Source organism: Prenolepis imparis, unplaced genomic scaffold, assembly GCF_030444845.1.
Source record: "Prenolepis imparis isolate NDT839.2.m4 unplaced genomic scaffold, iyPreImpa1.0 SCAF_12, whole genome shotgun sequence".
NCBI classification, from domain to species: domain Eukaryota; kingdom Metazoa; phylum Arthropoda; class Insecta; order Hymenoptera; family Formicidae; genus Prenolepis; species Prenolepis imparis.
Genome location: NW_028141170.1, coordinates 3,160,856 through 3,187,856, shown reverse-complemented (window position 1 = coordinate 3,187,856; position 27,001 = coordinate 3,160,856). Strand labels below are relative to the sequence as shown.

The 27,001-nt window shown below is 34.2% G+C and overlaps 6 protein-coding genes and 1 long non-coding RNA gene across 10 annotated transcripts; 4 read left to right on the top strand and 3 right to left on the bottom strand.

Moving 5' to 3' along the window:
* The first annotated feature begins 1,168 nt into the window (after window positions 1-1,168).
* Window positions 1,169-10,286, top strand: LOC145943473 (uncharacterized). The gene is made up of 11 exons (XM_083050999.1): window positions 1,169-1,347; window positions 1,420-1,691; window positions 2,259-2,429; window positions 2,570-2,703; window positions 2,934-3,081; window positions 3,155-3,358; window positions 3,434-3,642; window positions 3,808-4,124; window positions 4,204-9,215; window positions 9,312-9,364; window positions 9,453-10,286. Exons 2-11 carry the CDS (start codon window positions 1,649-1,651, stop codon window positions 9,552-9,554), a joined length of 6,393 nt encoding a protein of 2,130 aa, XP_082907125.1. The 5' UTR covers window positions 1,169-1,347; window positions 1,420-1,648; the 3' UTR covers window positions 9,555-10,286.
* A 598-nt stretch (window positions 10,287-10,884) lies between these two features.
* On the bottom strand, window positions 10,885-12,175 carry Ssb-c31a (single stranded-binding protein c31A). Its single transcript, XM_083051132.1, has 4 exons — window positions 12,054-12,175; window positions 11,590-11,666; window positions 11,307-11,508; window positions 10,885-11,195 (listed from the first exon to the last, which is right to left on the bottom strand). The coding sequence occupies exons 2-4, from the start codon at window positions 11,638-11,640 to the stop codon at window positions 11,116-11,118; spliced, it is 333 nt and encodes a 110-aa protein (XP_082907258.1). The 5' UTR covers window positions 11,641-11,666; window positions 12,054-12,175; the 3' UTR covers window positions 10,885-11,115.
* Window positions 12,176-12,820: 645 nt separating this feature from the next.
* Fip1 (Factor interacting with poly(A) polymerase 1) lies at window positions 12,821-15,459 on the bottom strand. The gene is made up of 4 exons (XM_083051671.1): window positions 15,254-15,459; window positions 13,982-14,899; window positions 13,567-13,907; window positions 12,821-13,399 (listed from the first exon to the last, which is right to left on the bottom strand). Exons 1-4 carry the CDS (start codon window positions 15,419-15,421, stop codon window positions 13,279-13,281), a joined length of 1,548 nt encoding a protein of 515 aa, XP_082907797.1. The 5' UTR covers window positions 15,422-15,459; the 3' UTR covers window positions 12,821-13,278.
* Window positions 15,460-15,639: 180 nt separating this feature from the next.
* On the top strand, window positions 15,640-21,474 carry Ebo (exportin ellipsoid body open). Of its 2 annotated transcripts, XM_083052323.1 has the most exons (17): window positions 15,640-15,817; window positions 15,988-16,191; window positions 16,266-16,457; window positions 16,553-16,712; window positions 16,796-17,052; window positions 17,127-17,293; window positions 17,366-17,672; window positions 17,761-17,853; window positions 18,158-18,326; window positions 18,405-18,543; window positions 18,649-19,007; window positions 19,106-19,433; window positions 19,746-19,943; window positions 20,018-20,296; window positions 20,463-20,628; window positions 20,727-21,197; window positions 21,345-21,474. In XM_083052323.1, exons 1-16 carry the CDS (start codon window positions 15,815-15,817, stop codon window positions 20,802-20,804), a joined length of 3,099 nt encoding a protein of 1,032 aa, XP_082908449.1. In that variant the 5' UTR covers window positions 15,640-15,814; the 3' UTR covers window positions 20,805-21,197; window positions 21,345-21,474. The 2 variants fall into 2 exon arrangements, with proteins under 2 accessions (XP_082908449.1, XP_082908448.1); XM_083052322.1 differs by lacking the exon at window positions 15,640-15,817 and having other exon boundaries at window positions 15,825-16,191.
* Window position 21,475: 1 nt separating this feature from the next.
* On the top strand, window positions 21,476-23,194 carry LOC145944165 (rab-like protein 3). The gene is made up of 5 exons (XM_083052329.1): window positions 21,476-21,653; window positions 21,975-22,184; window positions 22,291-22,436; window positions 22,522-22,644; window positions 22,702-23,194. Exons 1-5 carry the CDS (start codon window positions 21,608-21,610, stop codon window positions 22,876-22,878), a joined length of 702 nt encoding a protein of 233 aa, XP_082908455.1. The 5' UTR covers window positions 21,476-21,607; the 3' UTR covers window positions 22,879-23,194.
* On the bottom strand, window positions 22,701-26,845 carry LOC145944166 (uncharacterized). Its single transcript, XR_014426628.1, has 2 exons — window positions 26,599-26,845; window positions 22,701-23,065 (listed from the first exon to the last, which is right to left on the bottom strand). It is a non-coding gene; the product is annotated as an uncharacterized LOC145944166 (long non-coding RNA).
* Window positions 23,495-26,452, top strand: LOC145944163 (putative ATPase N2B). Of its 3 annotated transcripts, none has more exons than XM_083052327.1 (8): window positions 23,495-23,657; window positions 23,869-24,285; window positions 24,682-24,867; window positions 24,944-25,185; window positions 25,274-25,442; window positions 25,548-25,688; window positions 25,855-25,974; window positions 26,046-26,452. In XM_083052327.1, the coding sequence occupies exons 2-8, from the start codon at window positions 23,908-23,910 to the stop codon at window positions 26,166-26,168; spliced, it is 1,359 nt and encodes a 452-aa protein (XP_082908453.1). In that variant the 5' UTR covers window positions 23,495-23,657; window positions 23,869-23,907; the 3' UTR covers window positions 26,169-26,452. The 3 variants fall into 3 exon arrangements, with proteins under 3 accessions (XP_082908453.1, XP_082908451.1, XP_082908450.1); XM_083052325.1 differs by having other exon boundaries at window positions 23,890-24,285; window positions 26,046-26,451; XM_083052324.1 differs by lacking the exon at window positions 23,495-23,657 and adding an exon at window positions 23,731-23,748 and having other exon boundaries at window positions 23,890-24,285.
* Window positions 26,846-27,001: the final 156 nt, after the last annotated feature.

Here is a 27,001-nt window from a genome sequence, read left to right as displayed (position 1 = left end):
ATCACTAATTCCACTGAACCAATAGATTTTCAGACATTACATATCGCGGATCGGAGCACCAATAAAAAATTATCACGCTAAAATGAACATCAGGCACAGAATGAAGAGAGAGATATCTTCACTTGAATAATACTTGGTTCTATGCGCAACGCGCAACACGGGACGAGAGAGAGAGAGAGAGAGAGAGCGCGTGTCGATGTCGATGTGCGCGGTGCGTTCGACTTTTAACCTTCAAGTGGCGCCGCATCACGCGGTCGGAATTCGGCGCGCGGAGTGGGGGGCTGTGGTGGGGGGTGAGAGTGGGGGGGACGCGCGCGCCGGTGCGCCGCGCGGAGTGGGGGGCTGTGGTGGGGGGTGAGAGTGGGGGGACGCGCAACCCCCCCACTCTCACCCCCCACCACAGCCCCCCACTCCGCGCGCCGAATTCCGACCGCGTGACACGGCGCCACTTGAAGATTAAAAGTCGAACGCACCGCGCACATCGACACGCGCTCCAATATTATATATTATATATTCTATGGTTGCGCGATTTGAAATTGGCAACACTGTTCATGCTATAAACTATAAACTTTGTGACCATGGACGTAAGAATACCTGGACGGAACGCAATACTGCGGGGGTGAAGCACAAAGGGTGAAGGGAATGAAATGTCTATTGACACGGATATGAGGCATCTAAGATGGCGGCGGCGGATAATTTCACGGAATGTTATCGTTGTGAATGTGTATAAATGTCTCAACACAGATGTCTATACAAATCTGTGTGTCTCGATTAACGTCGTGCGACGTGAAAATAGACGCTAAATCTGAGGCATCTAAAATGGACGCAACCGTAGACCTCTCACCCCTCAGGAACTACTCCCCGCGTCTAAAAGGGTACTTTACGTTCCGTCCAGGTATTCTTACGTCCATGCTCGACGCTCATTTTTAGCGGCAAAAGACGTCACGTGACCAAAATTGACGAATTGGTATCTTTATTTTTGGTCACGTGACATCTTTTGACGCTAAAAATGAGCGTCGAGCGTCAGCATGAAAAGGCACCTTTATTTTACTTGATATTTCTCGAGAGGGGGCGCGTAACGATTTTAAGCTATGCGGACGTCCATCTGTAATTTACGTTTTTCATGGTAATCCGTAGATGCCAATTGTAAAATGGCGACGTTGTTGGCAGAAAATTCGAATATAACCGCGAAATGTAAGTTTAAAAAGCGGGAGGTTATTTTTCTCGAATTTTAGTTATCGAGCTTCCTTGCATTTCCATTCAATCCTCGTCTCTTCTGCGATGACGCGAAATAAACCTCCAGCGCGAACGCGATAAAAAAAAAGCACGAGTGCGAAATTCACAAACGTATGTATATAATTAATAAATAGGAAATAATTGCTAAAACATCGCGATAACGATGGTTTCGTTCCGTTTCAGGTTTACTGAAGGAGCGAAGGGGCAAAGCTAAATCTTGCGAAATCTGTCCAAGTCGAATTGGAGACAAGCAAAATTATAGACCGTTGGTAGCAGTGCACTACAAATGTTTGCCATTTATTGCTCACTGTCTTGAGACGCAATAGACGCCTTCGAAACATCCGTCTCGAGCTGCGATCAACGAGTATTTCGATGCGGTTTTCTCGTAATTACCGAGTACTTCGAAGCGATTATGGAAGCACTATTGCCGTCTGAGATAGCTCGATTGGTTCTTGGTAAGATCTCACTCTCGTTAATTAAAATTGAGACTCGTAACCTTTTTTCCGCGGGAACGCCATAATCTTTTTTCTACAAGGCTTTGTGACAAAGCTTTGCGACCTCTTTGTCGATAATGTATACATATACGTGTATCGCACGATAATTCACACAACTATTTCATATATACTGTATAAAAAATATTTTGTTATAATTGATAACTTTTTATACTTATTTCTACAACAAAGCATTTTTTACTCTAGTATAACGTTGCTATACTTTAAGCATAAATTATATAATTATATAAATAAAGCTGTCTTTCAATAGTGAGTCAGTAAATATATTTCTTTAGATTTATATTTGTTTCAGTTAATATTTTCTTATAAATGTTTCTTATCTAGGTTTTGAGTAGAAAAAGATGTAAACAAAATATAGAAAATACAAAATTAATGGAAACTTCTTGTCGTCTATATGTCTTATAGATATTTTTATACATTTGATTCTTATATCGTTCTATTAGTGCACTTGATTAGTACCATTAGATTCAATTCAGTTAAAAATTAATTTGTCATATTTTCTGTTTCTAGGTTATTTGGAAGATCAAAAATGTACTGAAGCAGCCAAGATGTTTTTAGAAACGTCACCACATTTACAAGAATGTCGTACAGTACTTTCTTGTGGAAGAAGATTTAGCACTAGAGTTAATGGTTTAACATTTGTGGATGTTGTTGAAAAGTTTTCTGCCATTAACACCATGAGTAAGTCTCTGTTAATTATTTATCTTAATTTATATTAAAATAGCAATTACATAAATAGATTTAACAAAATTTAAATTATACAGATATTATGTAGATATATTATGGATTGATTTTATCTAAATATATGCTATTTGTTACAGTTCAAGAGCGCTTGAATAAAGTCACAGATTGCGAGCAGTTGAAGCATTGTGGAGATCTGATAGAGCAGCTCAAGTTTCTTGTGGAAGAGACACGTGGCCAACGATTTGTTGTAAATATAAATGTACCTTCACAGGTAACTTATTATTATCTTGAGTCTATCAATATCTGTTTATATTCTAGATATAGAAGAACCTTTAAAATAAATAAGATACTTATTTGACATAATAGACTCAATCTTAATTATTTTTGTTCTACTAACTAGAAAAATTATATAGAGAAATTGTCATTGTACATATAATTTGTAATCGAACATATATTAAGAGAGACACTTAAATTTATATAAAATAATGCTTTCTTCAATAGAGTAACACACAAACATCAAATGGTTTACCTATTACTGCAAGCCATATGCGTAAAAGGCATAATAGCGAAAGGCATAGTAACGAACGGATTAAACGCATTCTTAAATCCCAGTTAAATTCAGTACAACAATCTGACATAATGAGCCCACGTATGTTTATCTTTTTTATTTATTTATAATGCTTATGCTAACATAAAACATTGATTACAATATCTTGATCCAGCAGCAAGTTGCCACAATATTGACACAATTCCGTTGGAGAGTTTGCCTGGGAATGATCTATTAAAGCAGGCAGAATGCAATAGTATTCGTACAATCGAGAAAAGGGATGATAATATTACACAGGAATCTCAACGTCAAGATAAAAATACTAGTGTAAATAATATTCCCATGTGTAATAGAAACAATAGTATTCGTCTAAGTTCAGGTACTTGTAATAATAACAAACTGGTATGTAAATCGATAGATGAAGCTAATATTTATTTGTTTTCTTTCTTATAAGACGATGTCTCAAGTATACGAAGTTGCGAAATGATTGACATTGATGATAAGAAAAAGGAAGAAAGTACCACAATTAATATGGCACCTAAACAATATACTACAGCCACAAGTACAGAAGAATTGTTGAGTTTCTCTAGTACAGAGGTCCAAACTATTCCTTACGAGATGTCAGAGTCCGAATCTAATGATGGGCCTATTGAGAATCTCAGTGTAAGTCTCTAAATGATATTCAATTTTTATTGTTTTATATGTTTATGCTTTTTATTCACACGTGAATGCCGCAAAATAAAAATGTATTTTCCAAATCAGGCACTTATATAAAGATATAAGGCGCGTTATATTATTAAATGTATATTCCACTCATGTATATTCCAGATATTAACAAAAGAACTCTTGAATCGTACAGAATTACAAGAATGTATTGCGGAGAATATCAACAAAGCAATCATTCCTACAGATTTATCTTTGAGGGATGAGATCTTGAATGAATCGATAGTTGGCGAGGGAAACACTTCTATATATTCCGAGCTAGATCATGCTATTAAATCGATTGTTGAAGCAACAGAAGCCGATCCTGTGTTTGAAAAATTTCTCGACGAATACATTGGACCGTACGGATCGAAACAGAATGAGACTGATACATGTCCAGAGGATGATGGCGAAGGAGAGCCAAGTCCAAGGCCTCTTAATGAGTATGCATATCTATTTTATTCTCGTCTTAATCTATCATTACAAATCATAAATACTCATGACATATTTCAACATTTTCAGAGTGCAAGAGAAACAAATGGAAGTAGCTTTGGACAATGTTAGTTCACCAGAGCAAATAATAGTAGACACTAGAATATCTGCAGAAACCGATATGGTAGATGTGCCTTTGAAACACAGACTTCGCAGTTCTTCTAGACAGCAATATAACAGAATTGAGGATGAAGTCGACAAAGTAAAAGATCAAGAGAAGGAACAGAGTGCTTTGGAGGATCAAAATGCAGCCGCAGTGTTGAGTATTATGAATATTATTAATAACACATCTGATGATGATAAAAAGATTGTTGATGCGAAAGAACCGATGGTCACGAATGATAATAATGGACAGAAGACGCAAATTGTATCTACGATAAATAAAAACGACGCAGTTCTAAAGCATCCTCCAACATCAACAGATGTTCAAAAGACAAACAATGTTACATTATCGAACAATAATGTACAACCTAAAATTAAAAAGTCCACAGTAAAACGATCAAGATCAACAATAAAACATAAACATGATCAAACAACGATCAGCGGTAATCAGTTCATAACGGAACGCGAGATTATGACGATGCCGACATTGATAGTATGCTCGAAAGACGAAGTGGATAATCTTTTGATAAATCGCTCGTCGACCATTAAATCGACTTCAACCTCACGGTTTCTTCCGATCGCTCCGAAAGATTCAAACAAAATTGAGAAATCCGAAACTCTATACTTGAAGACAGTAAATGTAGAGCAGCAAGTACCAATCAAAACGCTACCGACCGTGATGGAAAAACCAGATAAACCCGCAAATCAAGCGGAATTATTACGATCGGCTAGAAAAAACAGCAAAGTGAAGAAACGATTGAAAACGATACATGAAGCTGACGCTGCTAAACAACAGATATTAGATCATCCGGTAGAACCGGCACAAACTGGTAAGATTGTTGGTGGTGAATCGATAACGCTTTATGGCAACGAAACCAACGCGAAAACATCATTGGACGCCGCTAATCTATCTACGATCAATCTAGAGGAAAATATCAGCCTGTCGGAGAGTGGACTCTCTCCGTATTTGAAATTCAATTGTAGCAAAGCGAACCAGAGTCACAATCTTTCGGATATCGATATAGCACCCATGATGGAAGACATGAGGAACATGAAGACAGCGAGTAATAGAACCAACGTCGAACAACACTTGCCTAAAAGCACCGATATTATTACCAAACGAACGCCAAAGTCTCTGTTACAAAGTAGATCTAAGAATCATAGATTAAGCTTGTCCACCCCGCGCAAACGAAACGGTCACGTAAGAGCGCTTGATTTTAGTACACCTGCGAAAACGATAGGTTCCGATAGGAAGGCAAACGGAGACAGAAATGTTCAGCTTTCGTCTGCGTCGGCAAAGCGTTTGAAATCCGTTTGCAGAACTTCGTTATTTAGATCGCCGTCGCTCTCCAATACTCCTACTCAGAAGCAGAAGAGTCCGATAAAGGTCTGTCAGTCTTCTTACAGGATTCCCATAGCCACCAGAAGTCCCGCGCCCAAGCTCATGGGCGGTTGGGATAAGTGTAACGGTGTTGGTGTCATCATAGGCGAAGTATCTCCGCACGGAAGCACCAGCGCGTCCTGCTCGTCCTTTGAGGATAGGACAACCGTTCAGCACAAGCCGTCTAAAGCGCTAGTAGCGGAAAGTTGGGATGCCGATTTACGTAAAAGTGTACAATTGAAGGACGAGACTGAGATTAAAAAGACCGCGAAGAAGAAACGAGATTCCATCAATAAGAAGGATAATGCGATACGTAAAAGGACCAAGTTTAAATCACGATCGCCGAAGAGCAAAAACAAGAAGAAGACCCGCAGTAAACCGGAAGTAAACGAAAAGTCTAATTGCGACCCCAGAGATATCGATGAACCGGAAGAAGAGGAAAATTTTCTTCGAGAAAACGTGAAAATTGCAGTAACAGAGGCACGAAATAACGAGAAAGAAAATACAGCGAGAGTTACTATCAGCGCCGCAGATTCCGTTACGAATAAGCCCGACAAAATTTCTCGATCGGCAGATATTCAGGACACATTGATAAAAGTGGATTCTAGTACAACAGCGTCCAACAGCGATACGACAACTGAGAAGAAACCGGTGAAAAAATACGCACAATTGAAGACGATAACAACTAATTTAAGAAAGTCCGATAATGAAAATGAAAGGAACGCTCAAAACATTTCGCAGGTATCCGAAATGTCGAGAATTTTATCCGCGGACAGTACGCAGCATATCCTACAGATCCCGCTTGACATGATCAGCCTGGAGACGCCGAGAAAATTCGACAATATATCCGGTCCTCCGCCGACACCGAGAGTGCTAAGTCCCAGTAGCAATGTCATCACGCCGTTCATCAAGATCAGCGAGGACTCTACCAAAATACGTAGCAGTTTTATCACCACACCAGAATTCCCAATAACTCCAAGGGGGATAGCTATAACTCCGAAAGAGGAGACGACCAGGGATCTCATAAAGAGGGGAGAGTACAATTCTCCGTACTACAAACCCACTTCGGAGCAAACTGAGCAAGATTCCGATCTGTTAAAATCTAAAAGTATACAAGAGTCACCCATTCTATCTTCGTCGCACATAACGTTACATTCGACGCACAATAGTCTGACTTCCGGTAATACTTATCAGACGTGTACTACTACCTCTAAACTGGAGATAACGCAATTCGAAGTGATCAAAGAAAATTTGCCGAGAGAGGAAGCTATCAAGGAACTGAAAATCGCATCCAAGGATCTAGCGAGCATGAGTGAATATCGCGAAACAATAATCGATAATTATGTCGCGGATTCTCACATTGATTCCGTGGGGAATCACAGTTCGTCTTCTAATACTTCATCATCATCGTCCTCGTCGTCCTCGTCGTCGTCGTCCTCATCTTCGTCATCTACGTCCACTACGGATACATCGGCAACGTGTTCGCTAAACGAAAAATGCGAGAAAGCGCCAAATATAATGAGTCTGGACACAAGTAGTAATTCAGCAGCGGAGAAGGACATCGTATTGAAAGATGCGAATCATGATGTAATCATGGCGAATCTACCAAGCGATGCGACGTGTAAAAGATCGGATGATGCCTTATTCGAGGAGGAGTCCTCGCCGAAGAAAGTGTTCGCGATCGCGAAAACTGACGATCAGATAGAGGCTACGTTGAAGGAGACCCCAGCTAAGGACGAGACCCTCTTAAACGAGGCCGATATTTCGGAGACGCCCAGCAGCTCGAAATGCGGAATAGAGTCTCTCACTAACTTGTCGACAAAGATATCGGCGATTATGACGGAAGACGAGAAACAATCGAGGTCCAACAATCTCAAGTCAAAGAGTAGTAATAAAATTAAAATTTTAAACAAATCGAAACTAAAGCCAAAGATAACGAATATACAATATCTTCAGCCAGGCTCATCTGTCATTGAGAAACCGGATAAATACCGATTCGAACATGAACAAAACGTGTCTGTAAATGCCAAGCTTATGAATAGGCAGCAACTGGAAGAAAAACGACAACGTATGATCGCAAAGATTAAAGATAATCCAAAATTGAATCTTAATAAAGCGAAGCATAAGCGCATTTTGATCTCTGTAAATGGTTTAAAGAAGAGTACTCAATTTGGTAGAGGACAACGAGGTACAAGACCAACAGTAAAATATTCTCATAAAAAGTGCGAAAATGTTAGTAAGAATTCCAAACCTCCGGATGATCTACAGAAAAATTCGATAATAAATACGAATTGCATGCCGAAGAATCTCGTAAATAAATGCTGCGATAATGAAGAAGAGATGAAGGACCACCGAGTTGCTGTATCGAAAAATACAAATCCTACTGTAACGAATATTAATTACGAGAATAATAGTAACGAACTATTATTCAATAATGACACGACGATACAATCGCACAGAAATAATATCTGTGACTCGACGTTATTAGAAAATTGTAATAAAAAAGAACCCGTACATAAAAATTTGTCCTCGAAAGATCAAGAGTATACGAAGGAAGAATCAGATGCGGAGGTAAAAAGCTGCGATATTAAGGATAATATTATTAAAGAAGAAGAGATATTCAAAGACAATAATAACATGCATGCAAAAATGTCGGAGAAAGAAGAAAATCCTAACGAGAAACATATCACTGTACGAGAAATTCCGGATAAAGTAAAACCGGAAATATCTGATCAAACGGAAGATAAGGTGAAATTGCCGAGACAATCTTCAAATCATGTTGACAAGTCCGAAAGTAACAAGATATTAAGATACAAAGTGGATCAAGTGAAACGTGATTTATTTAGCGACGAGGAGAATGATCATAGAACGTCTTTGGTCACAAGCGCGAAAAATAACAAAACTAAGAAGATCGCTGAAGCTCCAAACCCTGTTGAAGTTTCGAATAAGAGAGCAAATGCCGAGAATCCTAAACAGGAATTATCGACCGTTCTTCAATGTCTGCAATTAGTGCCGGCATGCAAGAATGAACACAATGATGAAGACCAAACTGAAAGGCAGCACGAAGAATTGAATGAATCTGAAAACCGAGCTAATAATGAATCACAGGCAGCCGATACTAATAATTATAAAGCCGAGTATCACTTTGTTTATGACGACAGTATGCCGGTGAGAAAAAGAAGAAGAAGATACAGCAGCCACGAGTTACAGATCGAGATCAATTACGCCGATCTTTCGGATCCGAATCCCGTTGAATGTATTAAAATACTGAAAGTCACAGAGTTTGAGGAAATATTTAATCTATCGCCGAAATCTAGGAAAGGAAGGCCAGTGAATAAGAAATTATCCGACAAGAATGTAAAAGATTGCAAGTCAATCAAGGACGAGCGTCTAACTTTAAAAAATAGTACCACAAAACCTTTGGCTACATCATCCCCTGTGGAGGAGTTATCGAGAAGTAAAGTGAAGAAAGTAATTATTAAGACTGTCGTACCAAATAAAAATGATAATGATGCGCAGTCTGATTCAAAGAAAAAACAGCAAAAGCATCAGGAAAAAGGTAAGATTGCAAAAATATTGTTATACTAGAAATAAGATAAATGTAATTCTTCGTTAGAGAAATTAATATTAAATAAATATTTTACTATTTTTTCAGATATTGCCAAAGGCCGAAAAAGAAAACTGTCAGAAACAAGAGAAACGAAACAGGTATATATTAATTTGTACAAATATTTATGTCAAACTATTGTATAATACAATCGCATAGATTAAAACAAAAAAATTTTTTTTTCTTAAGATTGAGAAGAAGCCATGCACAACTGATCCGCAAATATTACTTAATCATTTGGACGATGTTCATCTGAATGAACTTCTATGTGCAGTTCATGGACCTGAATAAATGCTCTCTTTTAGTATACTTTGAAACTGATCAGTGATTCGTTCTTTTGAGGTAAGAAGGGAATATATTCGGCAGTAGTTGACTGATGGCGTGGACGTCTTGACTCGATTCGATCGCCAAAATTACTACATTGAGTCGATAAAAAACTATATATGCAACAAAAGAAAAAAGTACATAAAACTCAAGATAATATTTTGATAAAGTACAATATTTTCTAATTCAAGATTATTTGAATGTTCTTTCTTGTCCTTTGTGATAAATCTCACGCGATCGATCCAATGTAGTATATTTCGACGATCAGTGTTAATAAGTTCACACCATTAGGTGACCGCTTCTATGTTCCCTCCTTTTCCTTGAAGGAAACAAATTAGTGTCCGTAAGTGTATAATATGTATATTACGAGAAATGTAAATATTGTCCTCTTTATGTAATACTATTGCTAATTATTTTCTATTTTTATACATCTGTACATAATAGAGTATTTTATTACACTGACAGTTACTATTAGATTTAATATTTTTATAATCTTTTAATTTTAACATAATGTTTTTGTACATGATTATATGAAGACAAGTATTATAGTATTAATAATTAATCACACATTTGTTTCTGTAATCAATTAAAGATTTGCACGTGCGATAAATATTTTCTTTTTTAATACCAAGTTTTTTAATTTGCATTATAAATAAATATTTTAATTTTTTTAATTTTAAAGTACATAGATTTGAATTATATTATTAATAAGTGCAAAAATGTAAATATATAATGCACAATACAAATGCATTGTATAATATCATATATATATATATATATATATAGATATATATTATATAGAGAGAAATTATTATAGATAATAAAAAATATATATATAATAAAACACTCTATGACACGCTCAAGACAGCTTGATATTTAGATTATATTTCTAATTGGCAATATTGATTGAATTTTATTTTATTTATTTTATGTACTAGTTATGACACTATAAAACTTACTATGGTAGTAATTTATACTATTTCTATTTATGTGTATGTATACACAAACACATACACAATATTAATAATTAAAGAAAAGAAAGAGCGAGCGGTTTTTGATATCTAGCAGAAATATAATTCTGTGTACATACACATATTTCTATTGTAAAAAGTACATCGTATTATATAAAATTGAAAAATTTTTATATCAAAATGTTATAAAAATTAAATATTATAATTTCAGAAAGTTTATGGAACTTTTCAGATGATATGTTACTAAATAAATCTTTACATCTTGGCATTTCTTTCATAGATGCATATAAAAGAATATAAGAGAGAGAGAATATAAAATCTGAATATAAAGGAAAATATTTTATTTCTTACAAACCAGCAATAAATGTTTTTTTAAACACAGATACATTTTTAACTAGTGTATTACATTTTATGTAGTTTCATTTTATAATCTATGTGTAATTTAACTTAAAAGAATGTACAATAATTATTTACCTTTTTGAAAATTCTAACACATCTTGGATAGAAAAATCATGAATATAAAAGAAACACTTTACACATAAATAAGAAACAGAATTCTACTTTGATTTTGCCACTTTATCTACCTCTTCCACGACAGACATAAATTTGCGCCATTGTTGCAAATTTAAGCATATTCCTATAAAAAAAATCAAGATAGAAATTGGATATTTTAATATTTTAATTTTTTAAATTGATAACAAAACTATCAGTATGATTTTATTAAGTTTGTAAAGAAACTTTATATTACCTTTTTTGCCAGGTTTCAAATCGCCTTCTTTGTCATAATACATTTCTCGGATATCTACGTAATATTTGCCTTTAAAATCCCTCACTGTCACTTGTCGATTGTTGCCCAAATCCCAGGCAGTATTTTCCTCCTCCTTTTTCGGCTTTTTCGGTGCTGGTTTCTCCTCTTCGGCCTTTTGTTTCCTTTTACTTGACTTTACTTCCTGCAAAAAGAAAGATAAAATATAAGCACGAAACAAGAATTACAACATTTTTATTAAGTGATATTTTTGAAAATAATGTACCTCCTCGCTGCTGTCATCGGTATCAGACAGGTATTCCCTTGATTTTGGCATCTTCGACTCAAAAGATGTAACAGCACCTTAAAAAAAAATTCAAATTTATTGTATTATCAAGGTCATTAATTTAAATACACTTTGAAAAATAGATTCTAAAAACACCGATTTTCATCCTCGACGTATTTTACATTGTTACTTAATTGGATGTTTCACAATAAATAATTTGCTCAAAAAAATAAAGAAATTTAATATTTTTATAAGAAATAAGAATGCTTCATATACATTTATGATACAGAGATATATAACCTAAACTTTGCCATTGCGTTTTCTCAAGACGAATTAATCAATACTTTTAAAAGATCCACATGTTATGATTACAAAGAAGTGCAATTAAATACTTCGTTATCGCATATATTAAATTATAAGTAATGTTATAAAATCAGAGATATATAATTTGATAAATAATATACCAGCTTTTTCAGGCAAAGTCCGCAAAGTTCAGAGGGTCCAGAGTCCAGATCTTTTTTTTTGTGTCAACGAGAAACGGGAAACGGGAAAATAAATGTCGCGCATGCGCAGTTCGATCGCGTTAGCAGACGCTGCTTTAGGGCCACCGCACAAGCTTTTCCGTAACGCGTTACGTTATGTTAAGTACTGACTTGAAACTTAAATTCGTACGTAATCTTAAACTTTAGTCAACGCACAAAGAAAAATCGTAACGTAATTACGGTCACGTTTTTCTTTGTGCGTTGACTAAAGTTTAAGATTACGTATGAATTTAAATTTTAAGGCCCGATTGCACCAACGTCAATTTGGTTTTAAGCGAGACTTAAATATATGTTTGTCTTTATTTATTTAGAAAAAAAGATAAAGATAGATAGATATTTAAGTCTCACTTAAAGCTAAAATAATGTTGGTGCAATCGGGCCTTAGTCACATAACGTAACGCGTTATGGAAAAGCTTGTGCGGTGGCCCTTAGGGTACAAAAGTACAATATCATACGATAAAATATTTATACCAATTTGTATTTAAATTTATTATAAAATCCAAATTTTATAATTATTATTTACTGTAATTATTAATTATAATTAATAATTTATTTATTTTAAAATTATTTAAATTAATTTAAATTTTTACTCCAACTTTTTCAAAATTAAAATCCAATTGAGTTATCATGCCTTACTAATTGTAGTCTTGATGCTGACAAAATATAAAGATTTATCGGAAAAAGATATCTCTTTATTATAATTATAGTCCTTACTTCTCTCTCGGAGATTACACAAGAATTCGAGTGCAAAAATACAATAAGAAAATAAAAAATATTTTACCTTTCTATATAAAACGAAGCGTAAGAATCTCGATCTTCTTGATCTGCAAATTTTTAATCTACAAATCCAATACACTTTTATTGTTTCTATTAATAACTTAAAAATTATCATTTGCAACATTTCTGCGAGCATTAGTACATATTTTTGAATGTGTATCTTATAATTAGCTTCGCACAATTGTATTAATGCGCAATTAATGCGTATTAATGCGCACAATTGTATTAATGCATGTATTTTTTGGGACAATAGTCGGTATATTATCTGCTTTTATGACAAATGATCATTTAATTCTAGTGCAATGCATCCTGTATAGTGATACAAGACACACTGTAAATTAACATGATAAGATTACACATATACACACATTTATTCGCTCTCTTCTTTAGAACGTTCTCTATCCGAGCGTCTGGATTTCTTCTTACGTCGGCTCGGACTTCGTGATCTAGATTTGTGTCTACGAGATCGCGATCGCGATCGATGCCGATGCCTGAAAATCGATATATATTAACATATTAATATAATATTAATATAACAATATAAATTAGATATTAATATAAGATATTAGATAATAAGATATTAGATATTAATATAATAATATAAATATATATAATATATATATAATATTAGAATTATAGAGAAAAAAAAGAGTTTTACCGATCTTTATGACGATACTGGGATCTGGACCTATCACGCTCTCGATCCTCATCTCGTGTCATCGAGTCTCTGTCTCTATCACGATCTCTCATCATAGAATCTTTCTCTCTGTCGCGATCACGATCTCTATCCTTGTCCCTGTCTCTGCCCATAGAATCCAGTTCTCGATCTCTATCCCTATCCCTGTCTCGTTCCCGATCTCTGCCGTCCCGTTGATCGCGCTGTTGTAATAAGGGTGGAATGGATGTTGGTGGAACCATGGTAGGTATTGTCTTAGGTCCCATGTCTTTGTCGTCCTCACCTTCGGTCATCGGGATTGCCAGATTTGTCGGCTGCCATGTCTAAAAAGAGGTAAAAAAGTGAGCTATATTTTTAAATAATTTTTCATACAATTTACATAACGCTACTCTCTTACCGGATCATTACCCCACTGATTGTCCTGCGTAGGCTCATAGCTCTGATAATATGGATCAGCTTCTGGCATGTAAAACGGCGCTGGTTCTCCAGTGTATCCTGGCGGAGGCATATCGAACGGTGGTGGCATTCCTGCTCCAGGAGGTGGTACAGTCATGTCGGGAAAACCTGGCTTTCTAGAGTACTCCCTCCTATCGGCGGTCATGACTTGTATGACATTTCCTTTCGGCGGAGATTTATCCAGATTTCTTCGGGAAGCTAAACCAGAACTTCCGATTACATCTATAGTCCCTGCCATCTTTCGTCCTGGCGGTGGACCTGCCCTCTTAGGGCCCATAATACCAGAGTATTTACTGTTATCGTTGGTTATCGCCACTTGAGGTACCCTTATGCTGCCAGGATTACCACCGCCACCTCCCGCATTTAAGATCAATCCCACTCCTGATTCGCTTCGCATTCGTTTCTGACGTTCACAATACGCTCTCCAAGTCTCCTCGTTGAAACCATAGTTGAAATAATCCGTGATATCCGCGCCAGGTTGTCTCCAAGGTTTATCCTCCAATTGATCCAAATTATATTCGTGAGCTGGTATTCCATTGATAACTCCAATAGTTTCAAATTCATCTATACTGAACTTTCCTGGCTGTTTGCTCAATTTATCTGGTACACCAGATGCATTGGTCAGAAGTCCTCCTCTCTTGATATTTAAGCTGCCATATGCTGGGGTCGATTTAATATCCCCAATCACAACATGTACATCATCATCAGAGTCGGAGTCGCTGGCTGCTTCACCATCCTCTTGACTAGAAGCTTCTCTAGTCCCATTTTTACTTGCATCGCCATTATTCTCTTCCTGTACATTGTTCAATGAAGAGGATTCTTCGATATCACCAACAGGAGAACCAACATCCTCTTGCATCTGTAGAAATAAAATGTATGTAAGTATTTTAAGAACACATTATCAAAGTGTATACAAAAGATAGTTTATCAATCAATTTATTGTGTAACTGTGATCTTTCTTTTATTTATATATCTATATAATTCTTTAATTGTTTACTGCACTAAATGTTAGGGTTATATTACTTCGTTGAAGTGTGTAGATTATAAAAAAAAGAGAATGTATAGAAAATATTGTAGATCTTCAAGATTAAAATAAACAGAACTATAAAATAAATATAAAATATCTTTCTAAAGTGTTAAACATCTTCTTCAAGTGTTTTACGAGAAAAATTAAATTATAACGAAGAATTGAGAGAGGTTATGTCACGCGTACCTCGGGCGGCGTTTCATTAGTTCCCTCGATTTTATGATCCTCTTCAGTTTGAGATTTCTCTTGAATTTTAATCGAATCATTTTGCTGACTGTCCGATTGTATATTAGCGTACTCCTTCCCATCGGCGGAATCTCCGTACAACCACTGATCCTCGTTTTCGTCCGCCATTTTTCATTTTTTTTGTATTTGACAAGCATGTCGCACTGTCGCACGCCTTTTTGAACACGGAGCGTATAATCATGATAGCGAATCGTCTACCGTACATATTTATTCTTCCTAGAAAAGCAAGAAGCTGATTGGCTACCGCGTTTCATTTCGCAGAAAGTCCTAGGGAGGAGAAAATCCTGGAATTGGCAACACTGATTAAATGGCAGCCGAAGGAGAGACACTTTCTCTCGATTATACATATCAATGGTTTTGACGGTTTCGATTGACGGACCGATCTCAAATTAGTCAATTTAAAATGACGTCTGTCAAGTGAAGAGAAATCGAATCTTTCTCTTTCTTTTATATATTTATATTGCATTTACAGCGATATTAATACTTTCCACAGAAGCTATCATGGTAAAGAAATTGTAGTAATCTTTCTCGCGAGACAAAATCGGTCCACGATCTGACGGAGGCTGCATCTTGACGTTTTGTCTCCTTGCGCTAAACTCGTCATGTATAAAAAGTGAAAAAAATTGATAAAAAATGTGAGTAAAATATACATGAAATGTATCTCAAATTTTCAGGACGATGATGCAGCTGCGTTGCAGAATCTGGAACAACTCATGACGGAATTTTTCTCTCCGGAAACGACCAACGAAAGAAAACGTACGATCGAACGTAGTTTTCAAGAATTCGCTGCACAAATTGACTCCTGGAAACCGTGTCTGCATTTCTTGTCCTCTACAAGCAATCATTATGTCAGCATGTTTGCCCTGTCCACTCTGGAGGTAACTGTGTAATATCATTTTGTATATAACAGTGTGACTTTCTGCGATCTTTAATCTGTGAATTATTTTTATAGACAACTATAGGAAGACGATGGCCCATTCTCCCATGGGAGGATAGGGCTCTTACAAGATCTACTTTGTATACATTATCATTAGAAAGAGATGTAGCGCCTTTCGTAAGGAATAAAGTAGTGAAATTGGTAGTGGATATAGCGAGACACGACTGGCCACATTTCTATCCCGATTTTTACTCCAACATTTTACAGGTTTATATGAACACAATATTTTTTTCTTCCTTTTCACATGAATGATTTGCAGTTCATGGATTTGGCTGTGTAATATTGTCTAATTTTTATCATAGCTATTAGGTCACAAACATACAAGATTGTTGGGACTTGTATATTTGAGAACAGCGTCAGAGGAATTAGCCACGCCGAGGGAACATTTGCCGATGCACAGAAAAAGTGAGCTGTTCAGATTATTGAGTTCACAAGTGCCTCTGACTTTGGATACACTTACAGGTATAATTGATATTGTTGGAATCTAGAATGTATGTTACAGCATTGTGCATTAATAATTTTATCTTTTTTTTTTGTTATGCTAGTTCTTTTAAAAGAAACCACAAAATTACAAAGTCGTTCTGGAACTGTTACACCACCTCCATCACCTACCAGTGGACAAAGTATCGCACCTGCGCGTACAGTATTAGATGTCGAGGGATTGGCAACCGGCACCAGTGAAGTTTGCACAGCCACCCTTGAAGTTTTAGCACATCTGTTTAGTTGGATAGATCTATCAAGCAATATCTCTACTAATTTATTGGATGCTATTTTTTCTTGTGCTAAATATTACGATGCAATGGTAAGAATTTCAAGATTGCATCTAGGATATGTATTAGCAGGAAGAAAATAATAAATTTGGCCATGTTTTGATAGAATGGCAAACAAATAGAAATGGCTGTTCAAGCTTTGACAACGATTAATGAGCTTTTATATAGACCACTCTGCTCGCCTGATGCAACCGACACATTGTTATTGGAAATATTTCAAAATGGTGTTGGTTTATTTCAATTAATGGAACGTCTAGATTCTATAGAAGAGAGGTATGTGCGCTTAAGAAGAATTTGTGATATTTTCAAGATGATATTTGCAAGATAAAATATATGTTCTTTCAGTTACATGGAGAAAATGACAGAGTTTTTACAATTGTTTGTAATAAATCATCTGAAGAGAATGGAAGCAAGCTTAAAATTTCCAGTAAATACGTTATTAGAAGTACTGTGCCATCACACATTCCAGCAAGCTTCTACCGTGAATAGCTATTTGCGTTGTTTAGACGTTTGGATTATACTTTTGGAAAGTACACAGTCGCGATATTCTGCCGTTGCATTAGCTCTCGCCGAACGGATCTTGCAAAAAATGAGTTTTAAATTTAATGCTCGAGTATTAAGGGATCTCGATACGGAAAGTTTGGATGAGAATGTAAGTGTAAACCTTTATATATATATAAAATTTAAATCGGAGATAATATTAAGTGTTTCATTAAATCTTACAATTTTTATTTTTGCAGGAAGAAACAGAATGGCAGCATTTTCTGAGGTGCAATGTAGAATGTTTAGCAAAAATCGCCGACATCTCTCCTGTCCCAGTATTTACACTATTGGTAATTTATAATGTACTGTGTTGTAATATAAATTATAATGTGCTATATATATATATATATATATATACACTGGCTGATCCGGGAAGGGGGGTGGGGTTACCCCCCCCCCCCCCATTATCGACGTCAAGATCCGCTAGTGTGAATATGTATATATATGATTATGTATACATATGAATATCATATCTATATATATCTATATATATCTATGCTGTAATATAATTCAGAAGGTGCTGTAATATATCTTATGAGTACTTTTATATATGATAATATTATTAATATTATTAATATTGAATATATTTTTTAGTATCGTTCATGGAGAGAAGGATTAATTATTTTCGGAGAATTAGGCGCTGCCATTGCCAATGGCCAAGTTATTTTATTAAATGATACAGAAGCATCAAATGTACATGCGCATTTGAGAGATCTTGCATCGACTACACAAGCTTTGACCAGGCTATATTCTCTTTTCATTGGTAAACTATTGGAAATATTGCGAATTAATTTTATTAATTTCTATTTTGTGCGAATATTACAATTATTTATATCGATAGGAGATCAAACAAATGTTGATCAAGCTTTAGCTGAGGAAGTTGTATCGCAAACTCTAGACGCATGTATATTCGCGAGAGATAATCAATTATATAAAGCGGCACTTCAACCAGCCGCCATCGTAATAGATCTTGTAGAAGTGTAAGTTTTTAGCTACATTTTACATGTTTTTTTAAGTACAAGAACGATTGACAATATTATATTATAATCATATGTAGGCACTTATACCTTTATTTGCGCTATTAGACATTCACAGCTTTTGGCTTCTCTTCAAGCGTGGTGTCATTGGATAGTCAGAAAGCCGGAAAAGACAAAGGAAACGCTCTGTCAGCGTTGCATCGATTCGTGTATTTGGGCAACAACGTATACTGCGTCCTGTGATCATTCACCTCCTATAAATCTTGTCCATTCCGCTGTTCATCTTTTTCAAAGTATTACCGCCATTTTAAAACCAATCCTGTGGGACCAACCGATTTTTAGGAATTTAATTTCCACGGGCACATATCCGTACTTGAAGCCAGATACAATCAAAGTTCTGCGAAGGGCACTGATAAACGGAATTATATTACCACCCGGTGATGCAGCAATAAGGCAAAGATTATTGGGTGAGTTGTTAGATTATAAAATCAATAATTATCTATGTAAAACCTCTACTAGAGTTTTTTTATGAAAAAATATATTTAAATAAATATATCTTATCTAGGTACTATGATATTAGCCTTGTCTACACCTCTGGGTATGCAAGGACAACCAATGCCTTTAGAATCGACAATTTCGATTACGGTAATACCATTGACTCAATTATTAGAAGATTGCGCGTCTTCGTCTACGACTATAAAAAAAATGTTACACTCGTGTTTGGAATCGATTATAAATAGGACATTGGAGTTATTAACTTATGTTATAAGATGTCAGATTATATGTGAAGTGTTACTTGGCTTTCTACACTCGACATTTTCAGTATTACAACAACAATTAGGTCCCGAATTTATGCAAAATGCTGTTCAAGGCATGCTGCAACTTTACACCAGGTTTGTATAAGATATTATAGAGGTAGAAATATTTAATCAAGTTGTAAGCAGATTATATCAGAAGTAATATTTAAAAATACTTTTATTTTCTTTATATATATATTTTAATAAATAATCTATTTTTATTTATTAAAATTTTTCCCAACAATTTTTAGAATTAAAGTCAAGCTTTCTTATCATTTTTCCGTAAACAATAGAGGAAAAACTTATATTTATTATTATATCAATTATATATACATATATTTTTTATGTAGAAAAAATTATATCTTAGAGAGTTAAAGTGTTTTAACAGAACATTAATTTCATTTACAGGGAAAACATTTCTGCCGGTCCTGCATTGGATCAGTTGTTGGAAATTTTGATACTCGTCGTATCAGCACCCAGCAATGCATTTAAAGCATTTGTCCCTTCTGTAACGAGTCTGTGTTTAGGTCAGGTATGGCCTGCTGTTGGAAACAACTTAAGTGCTCATCCAGATACAACATTAGTTTTATTGAAACTCTTCCATAGGTAATATTAGTAGCATATATTTTTATTCCTATTTTATTCCCATTTTAGAAGACTACAAAATTATTAATTTTCAGTATTCTTATGCATCGGTGGCAATATTTCTATAATACGTCGATATTGCGTACTCTTGGGCATCCTGATGAAGACGAACCTGTCGAGCATAAAGAGGAATTAGTGGCAATTTTAGAGACATTTGGTCAAGCTCTACTTCAGTCGGACGTCAATATATTCCGACAGAGTTTGCAGAGCCTCGAGCAGTTAAATATCAGGTGGCGACTTTATCAACGAGTTATATTCAAGGTTCATCTTCTCGAGAGATTTTTGATGGCATTGTTCACAGTTTTATTTCAACAGTAAGTATTATATTATAATATAATATAGTATAATAAGTATTATAGTATAGTTAGTTAGTATAGTATTATCTATTAATATAAATATTTCTTATTATTTATATATTTATACTTAGAAAATCTATATTTATAGTGTATTTTAATTGATAATATTTTTTAATTTTTATAGATCTCACAATTTGCTAGCGGATGAAATAGCTGTTGCTATTCATAGTTTAGCATCTGTCAACATAGGATGGTTCTTTGGTCATTTTTTGCCAACGTTCTTGGCAACTTGCGAAAACGTAGACGATATGCAGAGAGCCACATTATTGGGAAACTTTGATAAATCCATAGTGTGTTTAATCTTTAGCATTTTTTAAAATATAAAAGTACAAATGTAATATGCGCGATAAGAATAAGAAGTCATTTAAAACAAATTGTTCTTTTTTAGGATCAACCAACTCTGACAAGATCAGTTCTTCAGCTTATTTCGGACTTAAGATGTTACCAATTGTGCAGACCGGGCTGAAACGCAAATTAGGATGAAATTTATGATTTGAAATTATTCAAGAATTTTACAGTGGCATTCAAAATGACATGAAAGCATTTTTACTAAATCTCTTCTGTGTGCGAGTGCCTCTCAGAGATACAGATACGAAAGACATTAACCGTAATGGAACCAAAAAAGACAAAAGATCTTTTATAAACATTTACTGTTCTGTATATATCACTGCCATACCATCCTTTTGTGATGTTGTAAATGCCATTATATTGCAAGTAAAACATGCCTTTTTATATGTCTATAATTACTTATATTTTTCAGATTTATGTCTTTTATAGAGGTTTTTTTATAGAGGTATATAGGTCTAATATACATATCGACAAAAATTGCAGCGAAAAATAATACTATTTATTACAAATTGTGAGTAAATTGTTAAAAATATGCCATTCATTAGATATATTGATTATTACATTCATATATTGTGAAATGGTCACGTGGTCCATTGTATGACAGTCAGGTAAAGTTAGGATTCTAGCATTTATTACAAGAACTGCAACCAACTTGTAGGTTTGATCTTATCTAGGCGTCTTATCTATCTGTGTGCAAAAATAGCATTCAATTGACCAATCAAAACAAAGGAATTCTTTTATCCTGATTGATCAACGTCACTTTACGGGTGAATTTCCGAACTCATTCTAAGGTTACATTACATTTGACGTGTACGAGTTTGTTAGGACTCCAATATGACACAAATTGTCAAATGATCATCCGTCAAATGTCAAAATTATATCAAGTGTAAATTCGTGAATCACATAATACGATTTATTATAATGGCAGCGATTGATAAAGTTAAAATTATCGTCGTGGGCGATTCAGGTAAATATAAGAAAAATTTATATTATTATTTAGACTTTTAGACTATACTACTTTTTTTTTTTTACAGAATATCGATATTTGTACAATACTTTATTTGAATAAAATGAAACAAACTAATGCCCTAATTATTATAATAAAATTCTCTTGTTATTGATATCGTATAATAACACTATTAAATATTAAAATTATTTATAATATTCAAGTTTTGGTTATATATAACCGATTTATATCATATTGCACTATAAACATTAGTTATCATTGATATCATTTTTGTAAAAGAATATATGATTTCACTAATGAGAGATGTTTGCATTATTGCAGGTGTCGGTAAAACATCATTGACGCATTTAATATGCCAACAGCAACCCATTGGCAATCCTTCCTGGACTGTGGGTTGTTCAGTGGAAGTAAAGCTGCACGAATATAAAGAAGGGACACCCAATCAGAGAAGATACTTTATCGAGCTATGGGACATTGGTGGTAGTCAAAATCACAAAAATACAAGATCTGTATTTTATAATCCCACAAATGGTACATATATATTTTACAGCAATTAAATACAATGTTACATCTAATTTGGACATGTAATTGTGACAAAATGTGACAGTGATTGCAAATATATGTCGTTCACAACTAGGCATAATATTAGTCCACGATTTAACAAATCGTAAATCACAGCAGAATCTTCAGAAATGGCTGGAGGAAGTTTTAAGTAAAGATGGGACTTCGTCAAAGTCCAAGTTTGAGGATTTTGATCCAGAGAAATTTGTGGGCTCAACACAGGTGATAAAAACTTTCCAAATTATGATATTATATAATTTACTCTGTGTGTATTTATGGTAAATATATAGATGATATTTATTTTCAGATTCCAATTCTAGTTATTGGTACAAAGTTTGACCTAATCTCAGAATCCAATTTCATAAAATCCAATGTACACAGACGATCTGCAACCATTGCAGAAGAATGTGGTGCCGATGAAATATTTTTGGTAAATATATTATTTGATAAATTCACACGAACATGCTTGACTTATTTATTTTAACAGGACTGTCGCCAGATAAGGTCTTTAGCAGCAGGCTCCAGTTCATCTGTGAAGCTCAGCAGATTCTTTGATAAAGTTATTGAAAGACGTTACTATTCCTCCAGAGAAGCCACCAGTCCTGACAAGCGAAGGCCGCCACTCTACACTTCCTCGTATCCAAAGTTTTATCATAATGACTAAAATATGCTAAGAATATAGTGTCTCAAGGAAAATATTATTTCATGTTACACAGAATAATCGATTCTTGTAACATGAAAAAATTGTAGGATTGCCTGGATTAAGTATTGCAAGGCTGTTGATCTCGCACTTCTTATCCACATTCCTAATCTTCCTATGGAAGCATTTTACCAGATGTGCTCAAAGATGACTGTGAACAGCATAGATAAAAATATATTAAGCTCGTAATATTTTTTATCTATATTGTAAAAATATTATATTATAATCATTTTATAATGTAACAATAAATTAATATAATCTGTTTAATATATGAAATTAATGATTGGTATTAGATTAATTACTTTGTGTTAACAATATCCAAGAAAATTATTTCTTTGAAAAATATGTATGCTATCCCCTCTCTCTCTTAAATTTATATCACGAGTCTATATAAATTATTTTTAATAAATAATAAATAAAATATTCGTGAGAGAATTGAGATTAAAATAATTGAGAAAATAAAAATTCGCGCTTAGCTGTCAATGAATTAGCAAGATTATGATTAGAGCTTATCTAGTTATTTTGTGGTAACTTTTTGAAGTTGTATGTTGCGCGCGGTGAGCGAATCTTTCAAAAAGCAGGTCCCCACCGAGCAGATGAGATAGAGATGCGTATGTTTGAATGACAGACAGGTGCGACGAGAAAAGCAGGTCTTTTCGTCTGTATATATACCTTGTGAATCAAAACGAAATCTTGTCACACGATCCTTGTCGTAAAATCGAGACGTACCTTTCTTCACGTGTGTGAGTTTAATTTGGAGCATGCATTTTGCCATTTTTTTTTACATATGTTTAATGTCAAGGTTATCATTATCGCACCTGTATATCATTAATGGCATGTTGGATATGATTGATTATATGTTAATTTTTTTAATCTAGTGTTCTAATTCGATTTTTGCGATTAAACGATCAATATTAGATCATAAATGTGATAGATGAGTCATAGTTTTAATAGAGATGGGCTTTTGCTTTTCAGGTAATATATTCTGCAGTCATGACTCACTATCTTGTAAAGAAGTGTATTAGCATGAATTATCTCTCCCACATGCTGACTCGCATTCAACCAGTATTTTGTATCCAAAGATGTGGCTATGCTCACAATATAGACATAAACTTGAATGATGAACCAGTCAGTATTTTAAAGCAAAAAATAGTGAGAGGAGAGTTGATGAACGATGCGCATCAGATGAAAGTAGCCCAGATTTTGCAGAGAATTTACCAGGAGGTACACGATTACAAACCACAACAATTAAATTTGTTGGAAAAATGGTTTGGTGGCAGCAAGAAAGACGTGCCAAAAGGATTGTATATTCATGGAGCAGTAGGTGGAGGTAAAACAATGTTGATGGATCTATTTTACAATTGCTGCCAGGTATCTTTCAGAGAGGTTGCTGTCTCATACAAATATTGCACATGAGAAGCTAGATAACATGTTTTAATCATTTGATAATAATATATGTTTTTTCCATATAAAGTATATACTTTAATATACTTTAATATAAAGTATAGACATGTAAAATAATGAAAGGAAATAATATAATAAATATACATAAATAACAGATGTCAAAACAAAATATCACCAGAACTTTTAAAACGAAAATAAATAAAGAAATAAAAAAAGATTATAATATACAATATATAATAAACAACTAATAATTAGAATCATAAATGAAAAATAATGGCTTTCCATGTGCATTATAGAACAAAAGGAATATTTTGTAGTTTTAATATATATAATGTATTTCTAAATAAAAACATTTTATTCCAGATTGAGAATAAGAAAAGAGTTCATTTTCACTCTTTCATGTTGGATGTACATAGTAAAGTGCATAAAGTGAAAAAGATGATTGTACGAGATACCACTAGTACCAAACTGCAACCTTTCGATCCGATACCTCCTGTTGCATCCAGTATCGCCGAAGAGACTTGGCTATTATGCTTCGATGAATTTCAGGTTGATATTCACATATCATTTTGGAAAAAAGAAGCACTATCCGTGAAATGCATCAATAAAAACAATTATATTACAGGTGACGGACATCGCGGATGCTATGATATTGAAACGGCTATTTACGGAGCTTTTTGATAATGGTATTATAGTAGTCGCGACTAGTAATAGATCGCCCGATGATTTGTACAAGAACGGACTACAGCGAGGAAACTTCGCACCGTTTATAAAAGTGCTAAAGGATCATTGCTATGTATGTAACTTGGATTCTGGAATAGATTACAGATTGAGATCAGGGACTGGAAACAAGAAAATATACTTCATGTATGTGAAAATCGATAAATTGTCATTATATAATAATCATCTATATCATCTATATCGTCGCTGTTTAACGAGCCGTGTAAATTATAAGAAAAGGCAAGGACGCGACAAACGACGTGGACAAAGTTTTCAAATATTTATGCTCTATGGAGAATGATGTGATACGACCACGAACGATTTCTATAAGAGGACGCAACGTCAGTTTCCGAAAAACCTGCGGGCAGGTGCTGGATTCCACGTTTGAAGAATTATGTGACAGAGTAAGAATGGATGTCTTCTGCTCAAGCCAATAATAATGAAATACTAATGAAATGTATTGCAAAAATTGATAAAAATTATATAACACGGTTATTATCTCTGCACAGCCTCTCGGAGCAAGCGATTATTTGGAATTGAGTCAAGTGTTTCATACAATCATAATAAGGGATGTACCTCAATTGAATCTACGACTTAAGTCTCAAGCCAGACGATTTATTACTCTTATCGATACGCTGTACGATAATAGGGTAAAGCACATTTTTATGTATAAATTACAATATCTAATATTCTAATATTTGACTTAATCTGACAGTTTACATTTAATCTATCTAATTAATATTGGAGAAGATAAAGGACAAATCAGTGTTTTAATAGATTAATACAAAATTAATGGAAATTTATAATAACTCATAGGTACGGGTAGTTATGTCGGCAGCTGTGCCACATACGCAACTATTTTTACCAGAAAATGAGTCCCAATATACTGACGAGAAAAGAATGCTGATGGATGACTTGAAGATTTCACATGGCTCGGTAAATATTCTAATTCAACGAAAACAGCGAATTTTTATTAGATTTGCTAATTATGTTAATTTCACATACAGGAAGATCACAAAGCAAATATCTTTACTGGCGAAGAAGAACTCTTTGCATTTGACCGCACTGTATCACGTTTAGCTGAGATGCAGACTTCGCAGTATTGGGAACAGTGGGAACATCATAGATAATGATAATTTTAACTAGTGCAAGTAGATTTATATAGTTCTATATAAATTTATACTTACAGCACACATATATTAACAATAAAATTTTGAGGAGATAATTTCACAAATAAAATTACATAAGCTTTTGTCAAATGTGTGCAATTTCCTTAGAGTGTAATTTTCACACTTTGTCAGTATTTTATTTTATGGAAAATAAAGGTAAATTATTTTTTGTAAAGAAAAAGTTTTCGAAATCTAATATTAAATTATTTATATAGTTATTTATGAATATTAAAATCTTAGTTTTAACACTAAAATACAAGTGTATGTTTCTGTATCTATGTATGTACATATATGTAAAGCATGATGCAAGTAAACTACTTGCATCATGATATAAAGTATCAATTACATGAAATTTTACAATTGGCTCATGTGTTAATTATTAATTACTCACTTCTTTGTAATATCGATAGCATATCTCGAGAAGACTACCGATGTTATATAGCTTTTGTAGTTTAAACAAATTTTCTATCACAACACATATATATTTAGACATCACAATCAGTCATATCAGAATTTAATTATATATATATATACGGACCCACTCACTTGATAGCGTACACAACGAAAGAAAAAAATTATATTTTTATATATGTATATATATTTTTTTTTAGATAATTTCGAATATTATTTCCTGGAATAAAAATACAAGATAAAATTTTTCTTTGAAATTCAACAGATATAACAAGATATTAATTAAATTAAAAAGTTTTATATATACTGTTTTGAGGCCCCATTATCTCTAACCCTAAATATAACACGTGATAGCCAAGTGACAAGTTGTTTTGTATACTTTA

Coding starts and splice junctions, on each gene's coding strand:
- LOC145943473 (XM_083050999.1), top strand. CDS start 1,649: ATGGAAGCACTATTGCCGTCTGAGATAGCTCGATTGGTTCTTG. Junction 2,704..2,933: donor ATATAAATGTACCTTCACAG/GTAACTTATTAT, acceptor TTTCTTCAATAG/AGTAACACACAAACATCAAA. Junction 3,359..3,433: donor TAGTATTCGTCTAAGTTCAG/GTACTTGTAATA, acceptor CTTTCTTATAAG/ACGATGTCTCAAGTATACGA.
- Ebo (XM_083052322.1), top strand. CDS start 15,964: ATGAAATGTATCTCAAATTTTCAGGACGATGATGCAGCTGCGTTGCAG. Junction 16,192..16,265: donor TTGCCCTGTCCACTCTGGAG/GTAACTGTGTAA, acceptor TTATTTTTATAG/ACAACTATAGGAAGACGATG. Junction 18,544..18,648: donor GTAATAGATCTTGTAGAAGT/GTAAGTTTTTAG, acceptor TTGCGCTATTAG/ACATTCACAGCTTTTGGCTT.
- LOC145944163 (XM_083052324.1), top strand. Junction 25,443..25,547: donor TTGAAGAATTATGTGACAGA/GTAAGAATGGAT, acceptor ATCTCTGCACAG/CCTCTCGGAGCAAGCGATTA. Junction 25,975..26,045: donor TGAAGATTTCACATGGCTCG/GTAAATATTCTA, acceptor TTTCACATACAG/GAAGATCACAAAGCAAATAT.
- Ssb-c31a (XM_083051132.1), bottom strand. CDS start 11,640: ATGCCAAAATCAAGGGAATACCTGTCTGATACCGATGACAGCAGCGAG. Junction 11,509..11,589: donor CCGATGACAGCAGCGAGGAG/GTACATTATTTT, acceptor TTCTTTTTGCAG/GAAGTAAAGTCAAGTAAAAG. Junction 11,196..11,306: donor TTTGAAACCTGGCAAAAAAG/GTAATATAAAGT, acceptor TTTTTTTTATAG/GAATATGCTTAAATTTGCAA.
- LOC145944165 (XM_083052329.1), top strand. CDS start 21,608: ATGGCAGCGATTGATAAAGTTAAAATTATCGTCGTGGGCGATTCAG. Junction 21,654..21,974: donor TATCGTCGTGGGCGATTCAG/GTAAATATAAGA, acceptor GCATTATTGCAG/GTGTCGGTAAAACATCATTG. Junction 22,437..22,521: donor AATTTGTGGGCTCAACACAG/GTGATAAAAACT, acceptor ATTTATTTTCAG/ATTCCAATTCTAGTTATTGG.
- Fip1 (XM_083051671.1), bottom strand. CDS start 15,421: ATGGCGGACGAAAACGAGGATCAGTGGTTGTACGGAGATTCCGCCGAT. Junction 14,900..15,253: donor CTAATGAAACGCCGCCCGAG/GTACGCGTGACA, acceptor TTATTTCTACAG/ATGCAAGAGGATGTTGGTTC. Junction 13,400..13,566: donor CAGTATCGTCATAAAGATCG/GTAAAACTCTTT, acceptor ATCGATTTTCAG/GCATCGGCATCGATCGCGAT.